The sequence below is a fragment of the Natrix helvetica genome, assembly GCF_964273705.1.
Source record: "Natrix helvetica genome assembly, chromosome: 1".
In the NCBI taxonomy this organism is placed as follows: Eukaryota; Metazoa; Chordata; class Lepidosauria; order Squamata; family Natricidae; genus Natrix; species Natrix helvetica.
In genome coordinates this window covers 217,006,672-217,031,038 of record NC_138548.1, presented here as the reverse complement: position 1 = coordinate 217,031,038, position 24,367 = coordinate 217,006,672, and the positions used below count along the sequence as shown (strand labels likewise).

The following is a 24,367-nucleotide window of genomic DNA, read 5'->3' as shown; positions in this document are numbered from 1 at the left end:
CTTTAGCAAAGTATGTTAGATGCAGTAGAAGCTCTTGTCAATCTACAGATATGCCTGACCTATCTTGCAGAAGGGTGAAAATACAATTCTTGATCCTGTTGGCTTTATCTTTGTTCCTAGGATAAAACAAGGGAGATGGCCACGGTGAGGTACACCTCTTTCCTTAAAAAATAATAACCCCCTGATTCAATTCTTACAGCTTTGAATGGACTTTCTAGCAAAGGGCCTGAGGAATCTTGATGTGAAACCCCAAAGAACTTGCCAATGCTTCATGAATGTGCGATTTAGCCAAGTAAAAGGCACTTTGTTGACATTTTTACTTGCAAAAATATGTCTTTGTTCTAAAAATTTTGTTTTGTTTTGTTTTGTTTTGCTGATGGAAGTGGGTAGTTGAAGGAAATCGTTTATATGGGAGCTCATATGTCAACATCCAGGTAACTTCAACAAACGGCTTTTTGTGTGCTCTGGTTTTGCCAAGATAAGCTGGAGTCTGGCTGTGTGGGATGGATAGCCAATTTAAACAATGTTTAGTGCATTTTGCTATTGTTTGGGGGGGAAGGGAGTGACTATTTTAAGGGGGCGGGGGGAAACCTTGACAGAAGTGCCCTATCACAACCAACCTGGAATCGAAGCCATTCAAGTTTAATTTCAAACTTAACTGAGAGCTCGGCTTATCTTCATGCTGTGAGAATATCATGCTCGGCATTTACTACGAGTAGCAACCATCTTTTTTTTTTGCTAACTTGTCGTATCCGACCCATCGTGACCCCATGGACAACATTCCTCCAGGCCTTCCTGTCCACTACCATCCTTTGGAGTCCATTTAATCTCACGCCTACTGCTTCGGTGACTCCATCCAGCCGCCTCATTCTCCGCCGTCCCCTTCTTTTGCCCTCAGTCTTTCCCAGCACTAGGCTCTTCTCCAGTGATGTATTTTTGCTAATACATTCTTCCTGTTTTCCTTGTTTTAGCTAAATGTTGGCGTAAACTGTTACAATGCTTCATTTGAATAAGGTTCTCTCTCTTCCCCTTCGATATATTAATCAACCGTTACTCTAACCCGAAATATATTTTTAGAAAGGCTCCTCATAAAATATATGTTTTTGTATGCACCTGATTTGGGGGTATTCAGAACCTGAGAGACAAACGGGAGAAATTTGGCTGTTTTTTTTTTTCTTTTACAAATCAAAGCTATTTTTTCTTTTACAAATCAAAGCTATTTCTAAGTTTGTGATGTACCCAAATCTCTGGACAGCAAACTGCAAGTTCACCGCATTGTAATACATTCAGTGGCGTTTGTTATTATGGATTCTTCTGCTGATAATCAACGATCTTGAGTTTCACAATTGATTCTGCTGTTTACAGAAATGACAGTACATTATATGTATTCTTTGAAACATACATGACTCTGGTACATATGTGTACTCAGGGGCAGCTATTGTTATGTGCCTTATATTGAAGTTTATTTCCATTTATGTAGCTCAAGACACCACCTGTGTTGCTGTTTTGATAAAAGAAATATACAATTGATAGCGTGGCTATCACCGAATGTTTCCTCAGTAAGGGAATATAAGAGTTGAAGCCTCATGTGCAACCTGCTGTCTTGTTTTTGTTGCTAATCTTACTTTGCTTTGCTAAGATGCGACCTTCTTTCAATTATGTGAGGTGTGTTGTGGCCCGTCAGTGGAGGTGGCACCAGATTCAGACAGTGAGGAGGTTGGGGGAGAACATGGCCAATCCTGAAGTCTGGGGAAGGCTCTGATGAGGGCTCTGTGGCAGAGATGCAGCCAGGGCCGTCTGACACTTATCAGCTGCCTTCAGAGTCAGACATCAGTCAGGCAGACGAACAGCTGGAGCCTGTTCCCAGTGTGCACATGCACAGAATTGCCAAACAAAGGGAACAACTAAAGAACAAGGGGTCGACTTGGGTGTAAGGCAGCGGTTCTCAAATAGTGGGGCGCGCCCCCCTGGGGGGGCGCGAGGCTCCGTAAAGAGGGGCGCGAAGGCTCCCTTTCCATCTGGGTGCAACGGCGGCGGCGTGGGCGAGGCATAATATATCCCGCCTGGAAGTGGCAGCACTTCGGGCTGTGGATTTTCATTGGAGCCGCGGGCTGGAGCTGTGCAAGAAGCTTGCTCGGGCGGGGGTGGGAGGGAGGGAAGCATGGCTGTCCCAGGCTTCCCTCCCCCCCCCCAGCCCAAGCAGACTTTTTGCACAGCTCCAGCCCGCGGCTCTGATGAGTCTCTGAGCAGTCCCCAGCGCTGCCACTTCAAGCCGGGATATATTCTGCCATGCCCTCGGCGGCGTCTTTATGCAGGTAGCTCGCCTCCCCGCCAGCAGCTCCACCGCCAGCATTCCGTCTGGAAGCGGAAGCGCAACAGCCGCTGTTGGGGAAGGGACAAAGGGGCGGCGGTCGCCCGATCTTGCCACCGCCACCCCTTCACCCCTGGTAACGGCGACTGTTGTGCTGCTGCTTCCAGCTGGGATGCTGGAGGAGCTGCTGGCAGGGAGGGAGGGAAGAAAGGGAGGAGGGAGTAAGGATAGACAAGCAAGAGGGAAAGAGGAAAGAAGGCAAGCAGGCAGGAAGGAGGCAGAAGGAAGGAGGGAAGAATGGAACTGGAAGGGAGGCAGGGAAGGAGGGAGGGAGAAAGGAAGGATAGGATAGGGAAAGAGGAAAGAAGGCAGGCAGGCAGGGGGAAAGAGGAAGGAGGGAACTGGAAGGGAGGCAGGAAGGAAGGGAAGGAGGAAGGGAGGGTGGAAGGAAGGATAGACAAGTAAGAGGGAAAGAGGAAAGGAAGCATGTGACTACGGTGGGAGACGAGGAAAGACCGGTGTGCTGTTATGCAGAGGTGTACTTATAACAATTTTATAGACAAATTATACTATTTACAGTCGCGCGGGGGGGGGGCGCGAAATGTTTTCTTCTTCCTAGGGGGGGCATGACAGAAAATAATTGAGAAGCACTGGTGTAAGGCCACGGGTGGACAATGAAAGGCTCCTCCCAGAGGAAATAAAAGAGGAGCGAAAGGGGAGTGGAGTTTGCAGAAGACAATTAGTTTGCTTAATTGGTTTGTGACTCTCCACAAGACTCCTTGCCAAGTTTTGCAGATATCAGCCTGGCAGTTCTCCAAGCCAGATAAGATCTGTCACTGTAAATCCTCCCTTGAAAGACTTTGCTGGATGTGAATTCACGGTAAAGTAATAAAAGGGGTCGGGACAAGGAGTTTGCTTCATGCTCATGAGAAGCCTAGGTCAGAACAAGATGCAACAGGGTTCCATGCTCTCTTTGTTCCCTTTAACATCTACATGGAACCCATCGAGTGAGATTACCCATCGCCACAGGATGTGGTACCATAAGCATGTGAATGGATACCCAATTGTACATCTCGGTCTGGGATGAACTGAGTGATGCCATGGATGTACATTTGAGGTGCTTGGAAGCCGTGGGCATCTGAAGAACGACAGACTTCAACTGAACTTTGGGATGAGAGAGTGGCTGTGAGGCTCTTCTGTATCTGAGGGTTTAGCCTCTTTGATCCTGGATGGGGTTGAACTGTCTCACCTGGACCCAGGGCATAATCCTGGATTCTTCCAAGACTCATCACTCCTATTTCAAGGAGCAGGTAGCAGAAAAGGGCTAGGAAAGCCTTTGTTGTGCTTTGTGTTGTACACTGGTTGTCCCTGCTCTTAGATTGAGACGCCCTTCTCATTCATTCCCATATGAACTACTGCCAGTACTCTTCACAGTACGACCATTGTAAAATATCTGCTTGCACAAATACGGGCAAGCACACCACTTTACACCCCCAAGGTAGTAAAGCAGCAAGTACTAAAGAAAAAAACCATTCAAGACCTGCATTGGACAAAAATGAATTTATTTAAATTGCCTGTTGCAACAGGAGCAATTCCATGTCTACATGATGGGGAAAGTATGTAGATCTTAAAGCTGTAGGCAGCTCTGAATACATCAGATTGCTATTTTATGATAGGTTATTTCCGTCACCCTCCCTATCAACCACCACTGCAGGGCCAAAATAGTCCCTAGCAAAAAAAGGTGGATTGAGAGAAATAGCCTGCAAACTCCATTTTATGTGTTTAATGCATGGTACCTGTCTAACCCTTCCTCTAAGGTAAACAGGATAAGTCAACCATGGCTACAGTCCAGTTTTCACTTGCCACCTTATATAAAGTGCACGTTGAATTGTTTCAATAGGTTCCTGCGAGTAATGTAGCTCGGTAGGCTGCCAGCACCCTTCCCCAGTGTGTAAGGGCTGCTAACATGGTGTCCAGTTCCTGCTTAAAAATGTCTTCCCCATGTCTAATGGAGACCCTCATAAGATCTTTTATAGCACAATCATGCTCTTGACCCAGGAGACTTGTGGAATTATAGGCCAATCTCAATATTCCACTTCATGATATAGTGATTAAAAAAATGTCGTGGCCCTGCGGCTCTAGATGCAGCTAAATAATATTGATTTTTCTGGATGAATATCAAGCTTTCAGCCAGATCGTAGAATTAAAATACCCTGGGTGGCTTGGGGTTTTTCACTTGTTCTGGAACAGAATGGAACAAATTGCTGCAGCCACCTCACTGCAGCCAATTCACCAGCGCCATCTTGCCGCAATCAACTCACCAAGGCCAACCCGCCATGGGATAACTTGCGATGGGACAACTGAATTCAATTTGATTAAAATAAACAATTATAATTGTTGTCATTCACATTTCAGTTTGTACTTCCTTTTGCATTATTTAACGATTCTATTTCACAATTCATTGTTCCACAGCGAGTTGGCTGTGGTGAGTTGTCCCACAACAAGTGAGCTGCAGCGACTTGGCCATGGCAAAGTTGTCCTATGCCCTTCTGGAACTTTGATGGGAGCATAGCCCTACCAGTTCTGTACCCATTGTCACTTTTGCTATCCCCACTACAGCATGTAGTGGACTATAGAGTAGACTTTCTGGACTATAGGATAAGATCAGACTTATTTTACATGGTTCTAATCATTCCACATCCAGAAGGTGATGCTGAGGTATTACCGTATTTTTCGGAGTATAAGACGCACCAAGATTTTGAAGAGGCAATTTTTTAAAAAAAAGTTTTGCACTCTGCAGACCTCCCAAACAACAGCCCATTTTTCACGAAAATGGGCCCATTTTTTGTCAAAAAAATGGCATGCATAGCCTTTAGGAGGCTTATAGAATGCTCCTCGGGGCTGGGGGGGGCAAAAACAAACCAAAAACGGCCCATTTTTTGCTCATTTTTGCCCTCCCCAGCCCCCAGGAGCACTCTGGAAACCTCATAAAGGCTATGCACAGCCATTTTTGCAAAGGGATCAAGGTTTCGGGAGGTCAAAAATGCTGTATTCAGTGTATAAGACGCACCCAGATTTTCACCCTCTTGAGGGAAAAAGGTGCACCTTATACTTTGAAAAATACGGTAATTGGGGTTGCCTCTTGATGTCTTTGTAGACTTGCTCTCTATACAGGATGAAACCAGAGGGGGGGGGGAGTTTTGGAAGGTTATTCCCAGCTGATGTTAACCTAGCTCTATTGCTCCTCATTCAGTTCCAAGAAAGGAACTACTTCCTGTCAATTCAATAATGCAAGTCAATGAACAGGAACAATCCGAAATTAAATCCAAATGAGTTTTCAAATGAGAAACTGAAGATGGAGACCAAGATCAGCCTAATTTAGATAAAAGTTCTCTGAAAGAGCAGGTTCCAAGGCTGGGAGTACTCCTCGAGTTTCAAATGTCACTGGATTCTCATGTGAGGTGAGTGCACCCTTCTAGTTACATCTAAACTAATTGCACCTTTCTCAGGTTGGTCAGGTTTGATGACAAGTTGTGAAGGTGTTACTTCACGTCTTAACTCCTGCAACTCGTCCATCAAGACACTGTATTTTGCAGACTACAAAAAGTGCACCTCAGCCTAACTAGTAGGAGGTATAAAATCGTGTGAAGCCTGTACTAAAAGTTCTCTGGTTTGCCAGTTGCTTCCTGAGCATAATTGAAGGTGTTCATGTTAACCTTTACAGCTTTAAATGGCTTAGAATCTGTCTTACGATTCACACTTTTATAGTTGTTGGGATCTCCAGGGCAGGTTCATGATGTCTCCCTTGTGCAACTCATGCCAGCTCTTATTTTCAGGGTGTGGGAGGGGGCTTCATTCTCAGATAATGCTCCTTCAGGAGCTGCGAACCGTCACTATTTCTTTGGGGTAGGGGTGGGGCATTTAGGATATCTGTAAAGATGCATCTCTTGCCAGGTGCTTGCTTTTTAGATGATTTCAGTTATTTGTCATTCGTATTTGCATTCTATTATTAGCCAATTTTTGTAATTCTCAGAAGGATAGAGTACACATCAAATGTTTACAAAGATCTTCTCCCTCTTTTTCCCATCTCAACATTTGACTGAAGTTGTAACCCTAGCAGTTTAGAGAGATCAATTTTTCTCCAAAGGCAAGAAAAGTGTTTTGGGGCTTATCTATACCATTTAATGTTACGTTATTGCCCAGGATGATAACCTCAAGAGGCTGGCTGTAGCTTTAGGAGTTGAGAAGAAGAATTTGTCAAGCTATTTCCACCTGCCTTACATAACTACTTGCTCACAAAATATGCCACTGATTATGAGACATTCCCTAATCTATAAATAAATGGTACGGTCCGTGTCATAAGGGCGCAGCCTATGAAACATTCATGGTTTCACTAGAAGACATTCATACTCATCAAAGAGAAAGCAGTCCGTGTTTTCTTTCCCCATTAAAAGGGAACGTGCTTCTGCTTTTCATCTTGAAGGCACGGGCCCTTCCAATCTCCATCCGCGAAAGATCTGGCTTTTGAAAGGACGCCTCTGTAGGAGCTTCAATAGGACCTTTCTTGACAAGAGACCGACAGCACGGCAACCGTCTTTCCTAGGCTGCCATCTAGCTCACTTAATACTATACAAAGCCCAGTGTTAATGTGTAACATGCTTGTGCTCAGCCGCAGCTTCCCTTGTTAAAAAGTAGAACAAAAGAAATTGCATATGAGAATGATAGCGGGCTGAAACCGGAAGCAGGGGGGTGGGGCTACTACACAGGCGGGCTAGCGTTCAAATAACGGAATCCCCAATGGGGGTTAGCTAAGATCCTCACATACATCCTAACTCACAACTATCGAATATAGGGGAAACAACTGAACAGAATAGGACATACCTAGATCACCAGCATACAATAGTTTCAAGGCTTCATCTTCCACCACAGGAAGAAGATTGCAAAGGAACTTGGAATCCAAAACTCAGGGTGGTATTACTCAAGTTCCTTTGTTCCAAAGGTGTATGGCAGGGGTGTCCAAACTTGGGAACTTTTAAGACTTGTGGACTTCAACTCCCAGAATTCTCCAGCCAGCATGGCTGGCTGGGGAATTCTGGGAGTTGAAGTCCACAAGTCTTAAAGTTCTCAAGTTTGGACACCCCTGGTGTATGGGTTTTCAGAGAAATCACTTTCAAGCCAGTTTTAAGAATTTTTAAAGATGTAATCAGTGGTGGGATTCAGCCAGCTTGCACCACTTTGGGAGAACCAGTTGTTAACTTTCTGAGCAGTTTGGCAAACTGGTTGTTGGAAGAAATCATTAGGGCAGAGAACCAGTTGTTAAATTACTTGAATCCCACCACTGGATTCCCACACTATGAGCAAGTGAGTTCCCTGGTCAGTTTTAGGCAGATTATGACCTTCCTCCTTAAAGAGGCAGCCTACGTAATTGATTGTAAATTCTGAATTTAGGTTAATTTCAATTTCAGCTTGTTAAAAAAAAAAAATCTAAAAACATCATGCTTCTTTAAACTAAACCTTTCCCCAGAGCTGCTTCATATAGCACTCGTGTCTACTATGTTTGACCATAGAAAACACAAATTGGGAAGGCAAACCCGACAGAAAGTAATTTTATGGGACAATTGTTGCCTCTGCTGCTTAAAAGGTAAGACAAAGCACTTCACCTTGTCAAGGTGAAGACATTTGTGGAGTGGGGGGAGGGAAGCAACTTTAGGGAAAATCTATTTTTTAAAAACACGGGTACGATAATGAAAACAATTTTAAAACACCAAAATGATTGTAGTTATGAGCAGCAATTACACGAGTCAACAAAATGATTTTTTTCCCCACTAGCTTACATGATACCAACGAATGTCCGCTTTTTTCTTTCCAGTACTGGATCCCTTTGCCACATGCCAAAGGCTTCATGTCAGGGATGAGACCTTTGCTTGCTGTTCCATCCTATCAGCGTTTTGGCATAAAGGCAAAATTCGCCCTCGTAGGGCTTGCAAGAGTGGTTGGCAACCAAGTGATGGAAATGGGAGGTCTTAAATAAGCAAGAAGTAACTAACTAAAAAGGAAACCTGGAAGGTGGTAGGAGAAAGAACTATAAAAAGGCACTGGGGTTGGCTCTGGGATCCTTCTGGTTTCTGTAACGCATTGCAAGCCATACTCCAAGGATCTGAAAGGCAAAAAAGGAAAAACCCAATTACAAGATTTCATTCCTTCATCCCAACATGCTTATCTTATGAATGGTTAGGAAATTATTTGTCATGAGCTGTCTCTTTCAAATATATGGTGAGAACCAGTTTTCAGAGTTAAATTCATACCCTGTTTCCCTGAAAATAAGACCTCCCCGAATAATAAGCCCAATTGGGCTTTTGAGCGCATACCCTAAAATAAGCCCTCCCCCCAAAATAAGCCCTCCTCTAAAATACTTAACCGTGTGCATAGCTGGTCCCTGGCATTTCCTGGGGTGGGAAGGGGGGAACATCCCCCATGCACCTGCCACCCACACGGAATGGCCTTGTGGAGGCCACTCCCGCAAACTCTAGCTACCATGCCCTTTCTCTTAGTGGTGGCTACAAAAAGAGCTGCAGGCCCAGTGACGATAGGGCTGGCAAATGTGTGCCAAAAACAGAGACAGAACTTCCGGCCCTCTCTGGATCAGCTGATCCGCAGGCCATGGGATGAGGTTAAGGGGCCTCCTGAACCTCAAAAAATAATAAGACCTCCCTGAAAAGTGCTTATTTTGGGGGTCGAAAGTAAGTAAGATCCTGTCTTATTTTCAGGAAAACAGGGTAGAACTTCCTTGGCAACATGATCTTTATTGAGAATTTGGGAGTTGTGGTCCAGTGCTCTAAAAGAAGTCTTGTCTGTCAGTCCTGGAATGCCCTCCCTCAAGATGCCAAATTAATTCAAACGCCATTTCCATTTTAGCGCTAAATTAAAAAGTATCTATCCAACCAAACTTTAGAGATGTAGGAACTGCAGCTTATCCCTGATGTGAAATTATCAAAGGGATAGATTGTAATGTTACTCTGGTTGTATCGAGAGCCAGTTTGGTGCAATGGTTAAGGCACCAGGCTAGCAAGCAGGGAACCATGAGTTCAAGTCCCTCCTTAGCTATGAAGTCAGCTGGGTGACTTTGGGACAATCACACTCTCTCAGCACAACCTCCCTCAGAGGACTGCTGTTGTGGGGAAAACAAGAGGAGGAAGATAAGATCAGACACGTTTGTTGCCTTCAGTTATTTATAAAAATATAAAAATAATAAAAATAATAAAAATAATAATAATAATAATAATAATAATAATAATAATAATAATAATAATAAATAAAGGCGGAATACAAATAAGTAAATAAATAAAATCTCTCTCTGAGATCAGGGGATATTTCAAACACTTAAATCACAGTTGTCAAACTCGATTGCATCACAGGCCGGATCGTAACGTATCGCCACGCTTTTTGCCTTTGTGGAGTTGGGTGGGCGTGGCCTGCCCCTGACATATCCAGCCCAGGGGACACCAGTCTGACAGGCCTCACTTAAATGATTGACAGTTACCTAGGCTAAGTAGCCCCTGCTTTCAATTAGTTTCATAGACATTAGTTACCTCTGTGAAACTGAAGAAGAGTCCAACTCCACCAAGGATTTTCAAAGCCTCATCGGCGTGTTCCATCAGCACAACCCCACACTTTAAGCATCCAGATGTTTTTGTGCACGGCTGCATGAGGCGACAAAATGCAGTGTAACTCTACGTATATTCCCCGTTTGTAAGAGACAACCAGAAACGTTTCCTACTTGCAGACACCATTAGCAGCAGTGGTGGGATTCAGCCAGTTTCCACCACTTTGGGAGAACCAATTGTTAACTTTCTGAGCAGTTTGGTGAACTGGCTGTCGGGAAAAACCATTAGGGCAGAGAACCAGTTGTTAAATCATTTGAATCCCACCACTGATTAGCAGCAATCAAAAATTGGACTCTGTTAGGAATTGGATTGCTCTTCCTCTGAAGCTGTTCACTGGTGAATTAGAAGGTAATCCTATCCAGTTATTCCTACACAGAAGGAAGTTGCATACTTACAAATAAAATACAATGGATAGAGCCCTGCCAAAATTGACACACAACTGTTAACTCCACTGGCAGCATTGTCAAAAGATGTAGTTCAGCACATTTGAACAGAACCTCAATGGTGGAACACTTCAGGCGCACTCATTTACTGCATCAAAAATGCTTGCAGGAGTTCGCATCCCATATGCATTCTCCCTTGAATTTAATCTTGGGTAGTCTGCTCTAAATAAGATGAGCTGGTTTGAAAATTACTTTTAAAACTATGAAATGTACAATATACGGATTCATAACATGGCAACCTGTGGGTGGGGTTTTTGTTTTGATCAGGGGATATAGGCCAGGGTGAATGTAACAGTATAACAGGGATTTTGAAGGTATTCTAATCCAATGTCCTGTTCAAGCAGGAGGCCCTATACCAGGGGTCAGCAACCCATGGCTCTGGAGCCACATGTGGCGCTTTCATCCCTCTGCTGCAGCTCCATTGCCGGTCAGCTCCACAATTGATAGGGCTTTCAGTAAGGACAGGCTGTTGGGAAAAACCATTAGGGCAGAGAACCAGTTGTTAAATAATTTGAATCCCACCACTGATTAGCAGCAATCAAAAAGTGGACTTTGTTAGGAATTGGATTGCTCTTCCTCTGAAGCTGTTCACTGGTGGAGACTCTATGGTGGGGGAACTGGACTTCCAGTTAGCAGAAGAAAAAGGACCCCCGCACTAGGAGGAGACTCTTATGGTGGGAGAAACGGACTTCTGGTCGGCTTTAGAATTGAACGGGGTGCTTCCGTCTAGGACCTTTGTGGCTCTTTGAGTGTTTAAGGTTGCCAACCCTTGCCCTATACCATTCTGGACCAATGGCTGTCCAATCCCTTCTTAAAAGCCTTCGGTGATGGAGCATCCACAACTTCTGGAAGCAAGCCGATTCACTAATTGTTCTCACTGTCAGGAAATTTCTCCTTAGTTATAGGTTTGTCCTTTCCTTGATAAGCTTCCATCTGTTACTTCTTGTTCTGCCTTCAGGTGCTTTGGAGAATAGGTTGACCCCCTTCTTCTTTATGACTGGCATTTGAATATTGGAAGACTGCTGATATGTCACTCCTATTTTTGCTCTTCACGACACTATAGACATATCCAGCTTCCGCATCATCATGTTTTAGCCTCCAGTCCCCTAATCATCTTTAGTGTGTACTGTGGAGGAACGAGATTACAGTTGTGACAAGCAATGGGAGGTACGGCAAGAGGGTGAAGATGAACCACATTAAGGAATGAAATGCTTGATATCTTCAATCATCACTCCATTCTCCAGCTTCCAATTCTCACTCTAAAAACCAGATTGCTGGAACCCAAGCTCCAGCTGCTGCTATTGATAGGCCTATTATTATTTAATATCTATTAAAATCAGTGTGTGAGAGTTGAGCAGATAAATTAGTTTAATAAATAAATAAGGACGCCTGACACTTCTCGTTTGCATCACTAAGAGGAGGAGGTCATGTTCTTCTCTTGGGAAGCTGCCAATCCTGGATTCTGAGTTCGCAACCACTGAGAGTCAGGAAGCTGGGTAGATTCTGTCAGGATCAATGGCACTACATGCAGATAGCCGGGCGCCAATCTTTCTTTGTGCCAAATGGGTTTACTCCTCCTGTACCATTCCTTCTCCTATATCGCAGCATTCGTGTCAGAGCTATTAGATCTTGTTGCTGAGGTGAAGATGGTGTACCTCAAGGATGGTAGTTTTGGGAGATTTCAACCTGCCTTTCCTTGACAAGAGTCATGGTATGAGTCAGGAGTAAATGTCTGCCATGACAGTTATGGGCCTAATGCATATGAAAAAAAAGCACATTAAATTTGTACTTTGTCTCAATATGATCTGACCCACGACCTTTGCCTGTTGTGGAGAATTTGTTTTATGATTGCTGGGGAGTTCTATGATGGAACTACCTCATCCGTGGAAAAAGGCCTATTAACCCAGATGCTGCAGAAGGTGAAATAACTAAAAATAAACAAATCTGTATCGTTAATACTGTGGCCTTGTTTAAAATGACTTGATTCTTTTAGGGAAAAATAGTCACAATCATTTCAATGGCTGCCAAAAAGAATTCTTGCGGTATTTTGTTGATAGCTAACCAGATTCCAGAGCAGTTATTTCAGTAGCAAAAGGGAGATGACTGAACTTCATATCTTGTGGTATGATCCGGGATCATTTTGAATCTTGAAGGAAATATCTGGAATGTCATCTTCACCGCTTAGTTGAATGCCTGTCCCTCAGGGCTGGTTAGCCCCTGCCCCCCATAAAGGGGCAGAAAGTTCAGTTTGAAAAGTAATCTATTCTTCTCCAAGGGGCGACCTATGCCAAAGGTAAACCATTTGAAAAAGTGCGGTATGCCCTCTGTTCAAAGAACTTTGACTTGATTTGACTGTTTTGGATAATTCAGATCTATAATAGGATGTCAGGCCTGCAGCCATCTTTTCTTTTGGATCTTTGGCCTGCCACACTTTCTATTATTCTACTATGCATTTTCTATTGTGGGATAATGGGAGAGGGGATTGTATGAGTGAGATGCGTTGTAGCCATAACAACATTCTTTCTAGAAAGCCAAGGTCATCCTTTGTCTTTGCACCTCTGCACCTGACTGGAACTGGATGGGTGGAACTGCCAGCATAGCAGTGGGACATTGGACCATGTGATGGACTTGTGGGTGTGGGGGCAAGATCTTGAACTTTTAACTAGGTGGGGAAAACCGGGAAGCTTTCAGATGTGGGTTTTCCCAGATATGCCAACATTGCTCGCTTAATAAATTGGAACTTTGAGCAATACTTTGCCTTGGACTCTCATTTATTTTTGGATGCTATTTGGAACCCTGACATAGGAAACATTCTAGAAAAGGTAGTGGCTCTGCAAGTGCAGAGAATCTAGACAAAATAGTATTTGGATACTTGGTAGTAAGGTTATAGGCCAGGATACGGCATGGAAACTGCATTGGTTGCACTTGTGAATGACATGGAGAGACTAGAATTGGGGCAGCACAACTACTACTGTCTGTTTTGAAGGTGAGGATTCCTTATTTTTGGGGTTTTTAAAATATATTTTTGATTTTATTTCTGTTGATGTATAATTTGAGACTCCCCCGCTCCCTTTTGGAAGTCTTTTCTTTTGTAATCAGATTGTTAACTACCCAGAGCCTTGGGGAATAGATAGTATACAAATGAAGTAATTAAACAACCAAACCCATCTCTTATGGAATAGAAGGTCTTGGACAACAAGCTGCTTTTAATTAACTTTAAAACAAAGCTCCTTAAAAAGGAAGGACAGCGCATTGCAAAGGAAGGCAGTTTCCTTCATCTGTATCTTTTAGGGCGGCAGTAGATTTGGGCCCATAGGAAGGCCTTTCTGATAAATATATACTTTGTACTAGCAGAAATTAGAGAATACGATGCATGCTTTAAAAATACAAAATATGACTCCAACTCTTACATTATTGTGATGCACAAATCATGATTAAAAGAAACCTTGCTTACTGTAAAACAGTTACAGTCTTGCTGTCAGGCCTGAAAGCCATCTTGGGCATTGGATCTTCAGGCCTGCCACATTTAGTCTGTGGGAAACTGGGAGGGGGGATTGTATGGAGTTGGGGAGATATATAGCTATAATGACATTCCTTTCTCGGAGAGTCAAGGACATTCTGCCCTGCACCTGCACCTGGAGGGGTGTGACTGGGAGGCATCTCCAGTTGGGACGGTGCTTTGATTGTACCATGTGATGGACATGTGGGTGCTGGGTAGGGGCTTGGACTTTCACTTGGGTGGGGAAAACCTGGAAACTTTCAGATTCGAGTTTTCCCAGATGTGCCAATATGATATCTCTAATAAAATGTAACTTTGAGGAACTTCAAGCCTCGGAGTCTTCTTTCGTTGGGGGTGTTACTTGGAACCCTGACACTTGCAATCTGAGTGAATTTAATGTACAATTGTGAATAATAAATACTTAAAAAGTGCATCGGTTCTAGTTAAGACAAAGTATGTAAGCAATGTTGGAACAAGCTGCCAAACACATTGCCCAGCCTTCTTTTACATCTTTCTATTGAATAGGGAAGAATCACCCGTGCTGAAAAATTGCTAGAAAGAAAGATTATTATTTTATGTTATGCTTGGTACTTTGTACAGAGCAATAACATATATAGGGACAAATGCTTACACAGGTAGACAGAATGTCATTTATAGCAAAATTTTAATGAATGATTAATGCTCTAATCCAGGATGTTTCAATTTGTGTTTCAAGGAGCCCTTACTAGGAAAACCTAAAAGGCCGATAAGCTTTCCTAAAAACACAGTTTTGCTTGGTTCTCTGTGAATTTTTCTTAAAACGTTTAGCCAGAAAATATTCTTAGCCACTACCGCTTGAAGCAACAAGGGAGAACAAGTAGGCCTGTTGAAATGGCAGCCCTGGGTCCCTCACCCTCATGAAATGAGGAGTTAATGCTAGAGGTTCCTAATCACATTCAGGAGGAGTTAATGCTTGAGGAGTTAATGCTAGGAGGTTCCTAATCACATTCAGATACACACAGCTGGAGATGGTAATTTAGATAATTGCCTCAAGTGAAAGAGCCTAAGAACAGGAAAGAGATTTCTGTTTTTAAATCTAGACCGCTGAAGGAGGAGGAAATGAGCCACAAGCAAAGGAACTTAAATAAATAAATCCCTGCATCTTGTGTGACTGGCTTTGTTGGGCCAGATGGGAATTGCATGGGAATCATCTGGAAGGACTCAATGTGGAAAGTCTTATCTTTAGGATGGTGAAAAACTCGAAAGAGCAAAAGTATGAATTGTGGAAAAAATATTGAAAAACTTGGGATTTTCTATTGCTACAACCCATATTACAGGTAGTCCTCCGCTTACAACCACAGTTGAGCCCAAAACTTCCCTTGCTAAACAAGACAGTTGTTAAATGAGTTCTGCCCCATTTTATGACCTTTCTTGCCACCGTTATTGAGTGAATCACTGTGATTCCTAAGTTACTAACACTGATTGTTAGGTGGATCTGGCTTCCCCATTGATTTTGCTTGTCCAGAAGGTTGCAACAGCTGATCTCATGACCCCAGGACACTGCAACCTTCATAAATACGAGTCAATTGCCAAGCATCTGAATTTAGATCATGTGACCATGGGGATGCTGCAATGGTTGTAAGTATGAAAAACAGACATGTTACTTTTTTTCGGGTTCATTGTAACTTCGAACAGTCACTAAACCAGGACTGTTTTTCTTATACATATTTTGCTCACCTAGATGAATTTAATGTGAAATCTTCTTAAGCCTCTAAATATCATTTTCTCAAAGGAAAGGTTTTTCCTTTCCTACAGGCATGTCAAACTCACGGCCCATGGGGCGGATGCAGCACGCACTGGACACGGCCATCTCAATTTTAGCGAAGGGGGAAAAAAGTCATGAAACGTCACATGACAACAATGTGACAACGCAAGTTTGACACCCCTGCCAGAGCGTGTTTCATTTTTCAGTTAAAAGTATAGCTATCACACACCAGAAATTGGGAATGGTTTATTCTTTAAAACTCCCAGTACTGAAGCAATAGATATGGCCAAGTTCCAGTGCACAGGAACCTTATTTTTAAAATTATCTTGGGTGCTGTGGCTGATTTGTATCAGCATTGGATGCTTTAGGAAATGAGCCAACGTTGAGCCCAAAGCAGCAAATGCACCTTAATCCTTACTCATCATTTCCAGCATATTAAACCTCTTTAATTAGGGGATATGTCTTTTACATGTTAAATATCTCTTCCATAGGGCAAAGAATCCCAAAGTGTACACTTACTGCACTGCAATTGTCAACATCGCTCTTAAATAGCTCAGCAGATTCAGTGTTGTTGAATAACCCACAGCAATTTAAGCTGTTTTCCAATGATATCCTGGTGTTGTCATTCAGTAATTTCCAGGTACCACTCAAAAGACTTTCCTGGAAGAAGAGAGAGAGAGAGAGAGAAAGAGAGAGAAAGAGACTTTGAAAGCCAGTGTCATAAAATGGAATTTTCAGTGACATGATATAAGGGCTTTTTAATTTTTGTCCATATAGCCAAGAGTTACATTTTTAATCTGCTACAGGTAGTCCTTGGCTTATGACAAATTCCTTAGCAACTGAATTTACAGCAGACTTCCCCAGGACTATTTATAATCTGAATTCAAAGTCAAAAAAAGGATGTAAAATCAAGCATTCACTTGGTGACCTACTTAACAACTGGTATGACCTACGACCATCATTATGGTCGTAAGTCGAGGACCACCTGTGTGACTTAGCTACCTTGAGGGAAATGTCTGTGAAATAGCAGCTCAAGCATGTTCTCCAACCCGTCTCCCTCCTGATGCATTGCATAACTCCAGAATTCCCAAATAGCACAGCAAAAGAAATTCTGGGAATTGTCTAATGCAACTGAAGAATGGGGAGTTACACAAAATATAAACTTAATTAAATGACAGAAGTGAAATTAAATGAAAAGGAAATAAACGCACCCACCAACTGCATTTGTTCCACATGCAGTAGTTTACAGTGTTGTGGGAACTCAGTCATTATCTTAACAAGTTGCACAAACCAACAGATCTTTGCTTAATGTGATTTGTTTGGCCACAGCACATTCCATGAATAGAACTACTATATTAAGTTAATCACTACACCACAACCCAGTTACTTTATTGGCTTCAGAGTACTATGTAAATGCAGCCAACATGCAACAACTCGTATCAGGAAAGGAAGAGACAGGTTTAACCTACCGATCTTTTTAGAAACTTGAACCTTTGCTGGAAACTCAGTCGTGTGTCTGTGTGCATATATATTTATATTTATATATTTAGGTAAAGATAAAGGTTCCCCTCGTACATATGTGCTAGTCGTTCCCGACTCTAGGGGGTGGTGTTCATCTCCATTTCAAAGCCAAAGAGCCAGCACTGTCTGCAGACGTTTCTGTGGTCATGTGGCCGGCATGACTAAACGCCAAAGGCGCACAGAACGCTGTTACCTTCCCACCAAAGGTGGTCCCTATTTTTCTATTTGCATTTTTTACATGCTTTCGAACTGCTAGGTTGGCAGAAGCTGGGACAAGAAACGGGAGCTCACTCGCAGCGTTAGGGATTCGAATATATAAATATAAAAACTGGGTGGACAATTAAACAGCTACACAATTGGGCTAAAGGACATGCTGATCACACACACACACACACACGGACATAGAGAGACAAATGCAAGAATAACATGCTGCTTGGGTCAAGAAAAAAAATCTTCCTGTTACTAAACTTGAAAAACAAAGATGGAATTTACCCTACTGTATGCTTACACTTTTGTTGATCCAACAAGGATGGCTCTAATAGTTCGCTTCCTTAAAGTTGCCAAATCACAAATTCCACATTCAGTATCTCTATTTGTATCAAAACTCCAAGGCAGTGATGGGGAACCTTTTTTGGCTCGCGTGCCACAATTGGGGGGAGCGCAGGGGGGTAGAGTGCGGGCGTGCCGCACCCATAATACAACACGCAACCCCCCCCAGTGCGCATGCACGCACAATGCGCGAACCCCCCCATTTCTACATGCTTTTTTCGCCCTCCCCAGGCTCCAGGGGCTTTATAGGAGCCTGGGGAGGGCGAAAAGAGCCTCCTCCGACCCCCCGGAGGCCCTCCGGAGGCTTCAGGGACCGTCCAGATGCTTCCCTGAAGCCTTCGGAGTGCTTAAAACCACCCTCTGAGCAAACCGGAAGTCACTTCCGGTTTGCTCAGAGGGTGGTTTTAAGCGCTCCGAAGGCTTCAGGGAGGCCTCCGGACGGTCCCTGAAGCCTTCGGAACGCTTAAAATGACCCTCCGAGCAACCCGGAAGTCACTTCTGGTTTGCTCGGAGGTGGTTTTAAGTGCTCCAAAGGCGTCAGGGAAGCCTCCGGACGGTCCCTGAAGCCTTCAGAACGCTTAAAACGATCCTCCAAGCAACCCAGAAGTCACTTCCGGTTTGCTCGGAGGGTGGTTTTAAGCGTTCCGAAGGCTTCAGGGACGGTCTCTGAAGCCTCTGGGGGGGGGGAGGCTCTTTTTGCCCTCCCCAGGCTCCTATTAAGCCTCTGGAGCCTGGGGAAAGCGAAAAATAGCTTTTAAAAAGGTGAACTCAGCTGGCCAGCGCACGCATAAGCGCTGGCCAGCTGACATGGCAGGGCCTCGCGTGCCCTGACAAATGGATCCGCGTACCACTTGTGGCACGCGTGCCATAGGTTCGCCATCACTGCTCTAAGGGATCAAAGAAAACAAGCTTCACCCTGCTCATGGGATTGGGATATCTTGCAAGTTGCTCCATTTCTTATTCCTTTGTTAAATGCTGGGACTAAACACAAAAGGCCATTTTTTTAAAAAGTAAATTTGCTGCGGTGCAGGCTAAATATTGCCGGAAAAATAGAATGAAACTCAGGCAGAAAGACAGACTTACTTGCTTATGTGTCTTCAGTACCAGGCATGCACAGGAAATTCCAAACTGGAAAATAAAGATTAGCCCTAGAATTATCATATACTGAAGATGCGATTAAGGAACATCTCGGGAAAAATATAGTTTGTGAACAGCAAGCAAAACTGCGGTACAGATAAAATGATATTTACACTAAGAAAATTAACAGAAAGTCAAATATTCTCAAAATCAATATGGATTTTTCCAAGGAGGTTACTACAGTGGGAATACTTTTGAAAGATTGGGAATGCCAATTTTTTTTTTAACATTAGGAGTCCAGATACACAGGATGCTTCAAACAACCAAAGCTGTTGTTCACAAAGGTAAACTACTCATCTAACGAAGAGTGCTAATCTGAGTGGCAATGGTTTCTTAAGGATGGGGGCCTCAGAAGCATATTTTTGCCCTACTCATTAGTAAACTCTTAAATCAATCATGGGTCTGGTGTGTAAATAAGAATCCAGAAAAATCCAGAAACCAATTCAGACTTTGCAGCTGACATTTTCCTCTCCACCATTATTGCAAAAGAAAAAGGTGTTGGCTTTTCTAGAACCTTTCCTGTATAGCCCAGTGTTGGTTAACCATTGCTGAGTTTTTTTTTTAATTTAATTTTAATTTAATTTAATGCTTCTAGACCGCCCCCTCTCCCGAAAGGGACTCGGGGCGGTGTACAGTTCATACAAAATATAACAAGATACAATAAAATTAAATATGTACAGTTGACAGTTGACATGGAGGAGGTTAAAATGCCGTTAAAAGAACTGTACAAAGCAAATATAAAATAAATTCAAACCCCTAAAAACAAATACAGTAAATTAAAAAAACCCTAAAATAACCAGATATGTTGAACTCAAAGGTGACTTGTGGTGTAAAGCACAATTTGTATGTGTCAGCAATGTCTTGGCACACACAGCCGCATTGACTGTGTTTCCTGTTGCCTTACATCAGTATTTCTCATTTCAAGTTTTCTGGGCAAATAAGGAAGTTGCTTGATACCACTTACACTGCCTGTCATTCACGAGCAGCCTAATTCTGTTGAGAAATCCACAAAAAGACCTGCCAGACATTGCTGTTGAAAGTGGGGGAGGTTGTTACGATAAAACAAGGTGATTTATGCTTCCTAAGCAGATTTTGAATGGCCACAATGTTTCAAAAGGCTTCTTCTAAGATTTCTTGTGGTTTTAGTAATGCTAACAAGCAGGCTCTGCATAGAAACAAGAACTTGAAATACCCCGAAAGGTTCTTTCGAAGTCATTCCCCTTTTCTTCAAAAAGAAAACAACAAAAAAAAAAAACACACACACACAAAAAAAACACCCCAACCTTTCTAAGAAACAAAGCTGTACCACTCAGAAAAGAAGCTGCAGCTCAAGAATCAGCCTGGATTCCTCTGTAAATTAGCTTGGTTGGGTTTTTTGCAGGAGTGCAAAAAAAAATGCAACCTATGGATCAAAATGTGGTCCTTCGGTCCTCTTTTAGGGCTCCAACAGTCCTGGATTGGGTAGGGCCCAAAATTAGCACGCTGTTTTAAAATTTTTCAAGTTGGGAAGAATTTTAAGGATCAAAACTTGGTACTTTAAAAATTGTAGTGCCATAGGACACTTACTGGTAATTTCATCTCTTAAAAATTCAGCTGCTGTCACCAAACTTCAATCTCATTTTAATTTTGGGTTCTAGCTACTTTTGGACCAGAGCTTCAAGTGACATAAACTGGGTATCCCTGCATTAAACTATAAACAATAGTTTATAATCTACAATGACTGGGTGTGCACAATTTACTAAAACCAAAACCAAATCAATCATGGTATTGTATGAACTCTGTTTCTGTCTTCCTTTGTCATTTACTGAAATAAGAGACTTCAACAAAACGTGGCAAGCCACCTTCCATCCACCTGCTGAGATTGTATCAACTCTACTCCTCATATCCTGAAGAGCATGGTATGTCTTTATGGATGATAAGGTTTCTTTTCTTTCTTTTTCATAATTCATTAATCAAGGTATATTGATTTGATTAATGACTTTTCTATAAGTCATTAATCATCAGTCATATCAACAATCTGCTACTACCTGAACCAAATATATCCATCACTGAGAAAGTGTTAAAATATTATAGGGAAACAAGAAAACTTCTTCTATGTTCCCCATACTTTCTCCCGCCCTATCAGCAAAATTCAATTAACAGCTTACAAAAATGTATTCCTACTAAGTCCTTTACATAACCAGCAAACTCTTAACACAAATGATGTTGGCACAGTAGATGGAAGTTATAAGAAGAATGTTATCGAACCAAAGAATAATGTGTCATGTGCCCCAAAAGCAAATATTCAGTTACAATATATAATTCTAAAAACAGACTCACCAACTACTGTACCCCATCCCAAGCACACTAACAATTTCTATTCAGTAGGTTTGCCAACATAAATCTATCTATATAAAAATGGCACTGTGTGTGTATGTTCCAGCGTAACTTTGGAACGCCTCAAGCAATTTCAGCCAAACTTGGTACACAGATTACTTACTCTCTGGAAACAAATACTGTGGCGGTAAGACACCCCCAAAACCCCTCAGGGTATGTGTTCTGTTAGGATACATCCTGTTGTGCCTTTAAATGGTTTCTATCGTACTGCCCTAAATTGACTTCTACTGTACAGCACTGTGGAGTTGCCATGGTAACGGCTTCATAGTACTCCACAAGAGGGCTCCCTCTGGTAAGGGGGAATATCCAACATTAGAAATTGCGGCGACATTCATGGAAGGAGGGTTGGGATAAATAAATACCCCGGCAGCACCGGATTATCAGCTAGTATGAAAATAAAGAAGGAGCAATCCAGCTTTGTCACTAATATCTCTAATGATAAAGCTGGATTGCTCCTTGCACCTCCTGATATATTCTGGTCTCTCTTGCATCCAAATAGGATATTACAATTTAAAACAGTGCAAAAATAGATGGAGAAGGGACAACATGAAAGCATTACATTCAGGAAACATTTATGCTTATATATTTGTTTTAATGATACATGGTTATATTTCAGCTTCTGCTCCCAGATCATGGAAAGGAACTACTAGTCTGAATCTATCCACTAACCAAAGATGGAGCAGCTTCAGAAAGTTTGCTTCCTGCCTCCCTGCCAAAAAGAATGATTACAAGATCTCATACAGCCGATCCACCCCCATCCATTTCCTTTTATTGCAATATTTCAGATTGTGAGCTTTTATTCTGAAAGTTTATGGCATAAGACTGACAATACAGATGTTTGTCATAAACATAGAGTTTATTTCTGGCCTCTTTTTCTTAAATTTATATGCACTATTTTATAATAGATTTTCTGCTGTAGTGCTCTACAGTTCTACCCAGATTTATTCATTATTTTATATATGCAGGATTTAATCCTATCTTAATATTATAACGGTCTGAGGGTTGGAAGCGACTATATGATAATCAAATTTTAATTCCTTGCCCGAGGGCAGGATTCTTTACTGGTTATTTTCATCAACAGATTCACACTTTCCATACCATGACAAAAACAGAAGGAAACCTCTGGAGCAGAGCCTCGAAATTAAGGCAAGGCCAGCTGTTATTCTCAATGCAGAAGACAAAATGTTACCTATTTGGTAGTCTCAAGAACCCAAGTGAAAGTGAGAAAAACTTACAAATATATTTCACCAACATATCTATCTTCCTCCTTAAACTCCCACCAAGCATAGTAGGGGTTCAATGGGAATTGTAGCTCATCAAGATCTAAACAGCCACGTTTTCACTTTTCACTTAGGCAGCCCACAATAGTAATACAATAGCACTTAGACTTATATACCACTTCGTACTGCTTTATAGCCCTCTGTAAGACCTTGAAATACTCCTGAAAGGTTGTTTTGAACTCATTCCCCCTTTCTTAAAAACAAAAAACCCAACCTTTTAAAGAAACAAAACTCTACCACTCGGAACAGTTTACAGTCAGTATATTGGCTGTCTCTCTTAAGAGGTTTACAGAGTCAGCACATTGGCCTCCAACAATATGAGTCATTTTATTGATCTCGGAAAGATGGAAGGCCGAGTCAACCTTGAGCTGGTGAGGATTGAACTGCTGGCAGTGAGCAGAGTTAGTGTGCAATACTGCATTCTAACCACTGCTCCATCGAGGATCTTATTATAACTGGCAATTTCAACTCCAGTCATGCCAATGAGACATCTGGTGGAATTCTCACATATCTATTTTTGCAAGGTAGATTTCAGGAGACAGGGAATAAGTTCTGCCAAGAGCATAAAAGGATACAAAGAACAGCATGACTTGGTGATGGTTGATAGCACCAATGAGTCCCACGATGGCGATGAGAAGCAGGAAGAAGCCCACAGCAATGACTCCTCCGATGATGTGGAGGCTGGGAACAATCCCAAAACCTTTGCCCCAGGCAGCCACACCAATCAGTAGTAGACCAACCAGCTGAAAAAACAAGGAAGATTTGGGGTTAGGAAGATGGAAAAAATCAGAAACACTGCAAACAATTCCAATCCATTTAGCTTTTCTTTTCCCTTCAATAAAAGTTGTATTATTTCCATTCCCAAATGCTACATAATGTACTGTGATTATGGCTTTTATCTCAGCTCAAGCATAGCATTGTATCTATGAACTAGCCTCCTTTGGATTATAAATCCATTTAACCCAATTCCAGTGAACTGGCCTGAACAGCTGCTCAGTATCATTACCATTCTAGTTTTTGCAGCTGATGACAAGGACTTTCTCATCAACCAGATTGTGGAAAAACCAGCCACCTGCTATAAAACAGTTTTAGTATACTACAAAATTGTCACAATATCCTAAGGGTTCCTCAGAGATCTGAAATGAAAACAGGGATTTGTTTTTCCTCACTTTCCTATTGTTCATTCCAAATATTCAGTGACAGAACTAGGTACTGCGTTCTCTCCATTCTAATGCTGCTATATTTTACATTTATTGTAGGACAGCAAACTAACCTCAGATAGAGGGGAGGAAAGTAGAGTTTCTTCCAGGGCCATTACAACAGAGTGATTAAGAGAGTGACTCTTCACATTAAACATTCTTAAATATATACAACTTTATTTATCAACATCCATAGACCCATAAAATTATATTTTCACTGTACTCTATATTATGTTTAAATTACTCAAAATATTTCCAAGCCAACAGAATATTGGAAAGTTAGACAAAGGCTGGCAAGTTATTTAGAGCTATAGTAAGGTCCTGAGAATAACACACTTTGCCATTTTACACTATTTGAACATTTTTAATTACTTAAATTTTTCCAGTATCTTAGCTTGCTTGTCTGTTAACTTCCAAGATGGAAAGATTCTTTCACACCTTTTTTATGGGTATAGAGGTAAGAGACTTTCCGATTGATACAGGCAATGAGTCAAACTAATGAATCCCAAACCCATCTATTCTCCACAAAAGAGAGAACTACAGCCTCATTTACTGACCAGTTGTTCAGCAATTGTTCAAAGTTACGAAGGTACTGGGGAAAAAAAACAGCTGGTTCCTGAAGTTTCAGCTGTCACAACATGTCA

The 24,367-nt window shown here is 42.2% G+C and overlaps 1 protein-coding gene across 1 annotated transcript in view; it reads right to left on the bottom strand.

The window, feature by feature from the left end:
* Positions 1-7,810: 7,810 nt before the first annotated feature.
* TSPAN31 (tetraspanin 31) overlaps positions 7,811-24,367 on the bottom strand; it is a 30,717-nt gene continuing 14,160 nt past the window's right edge. Inside the window, exons 2-6 of the mRNA XM_081937662.1 lie at positions 23,100-23,267; positions 18,815-18,895; positions 16,181-16,321; positions 9,901-10,011; positions 7,811-8,468 (exon numbers count right to left, since the gene is read on the bottom strand). Coding sequence (XP_081793788.1) covers positions 8,394-8,468; positions 9,901-10,011; positions 16,181-16,321; positions 18,815-18,895; positions 23,100-23,267 — 576 coding nt within the window. The 3' untranslated portion in view covers positions 7,811-8,393. The remainder of the gene's footprint in view (positions 8,469-9,900; positions 10,012-16,180; positions 16,322-18,814; positions 18,896-23,099; positions 23,268-24,367) is intronic.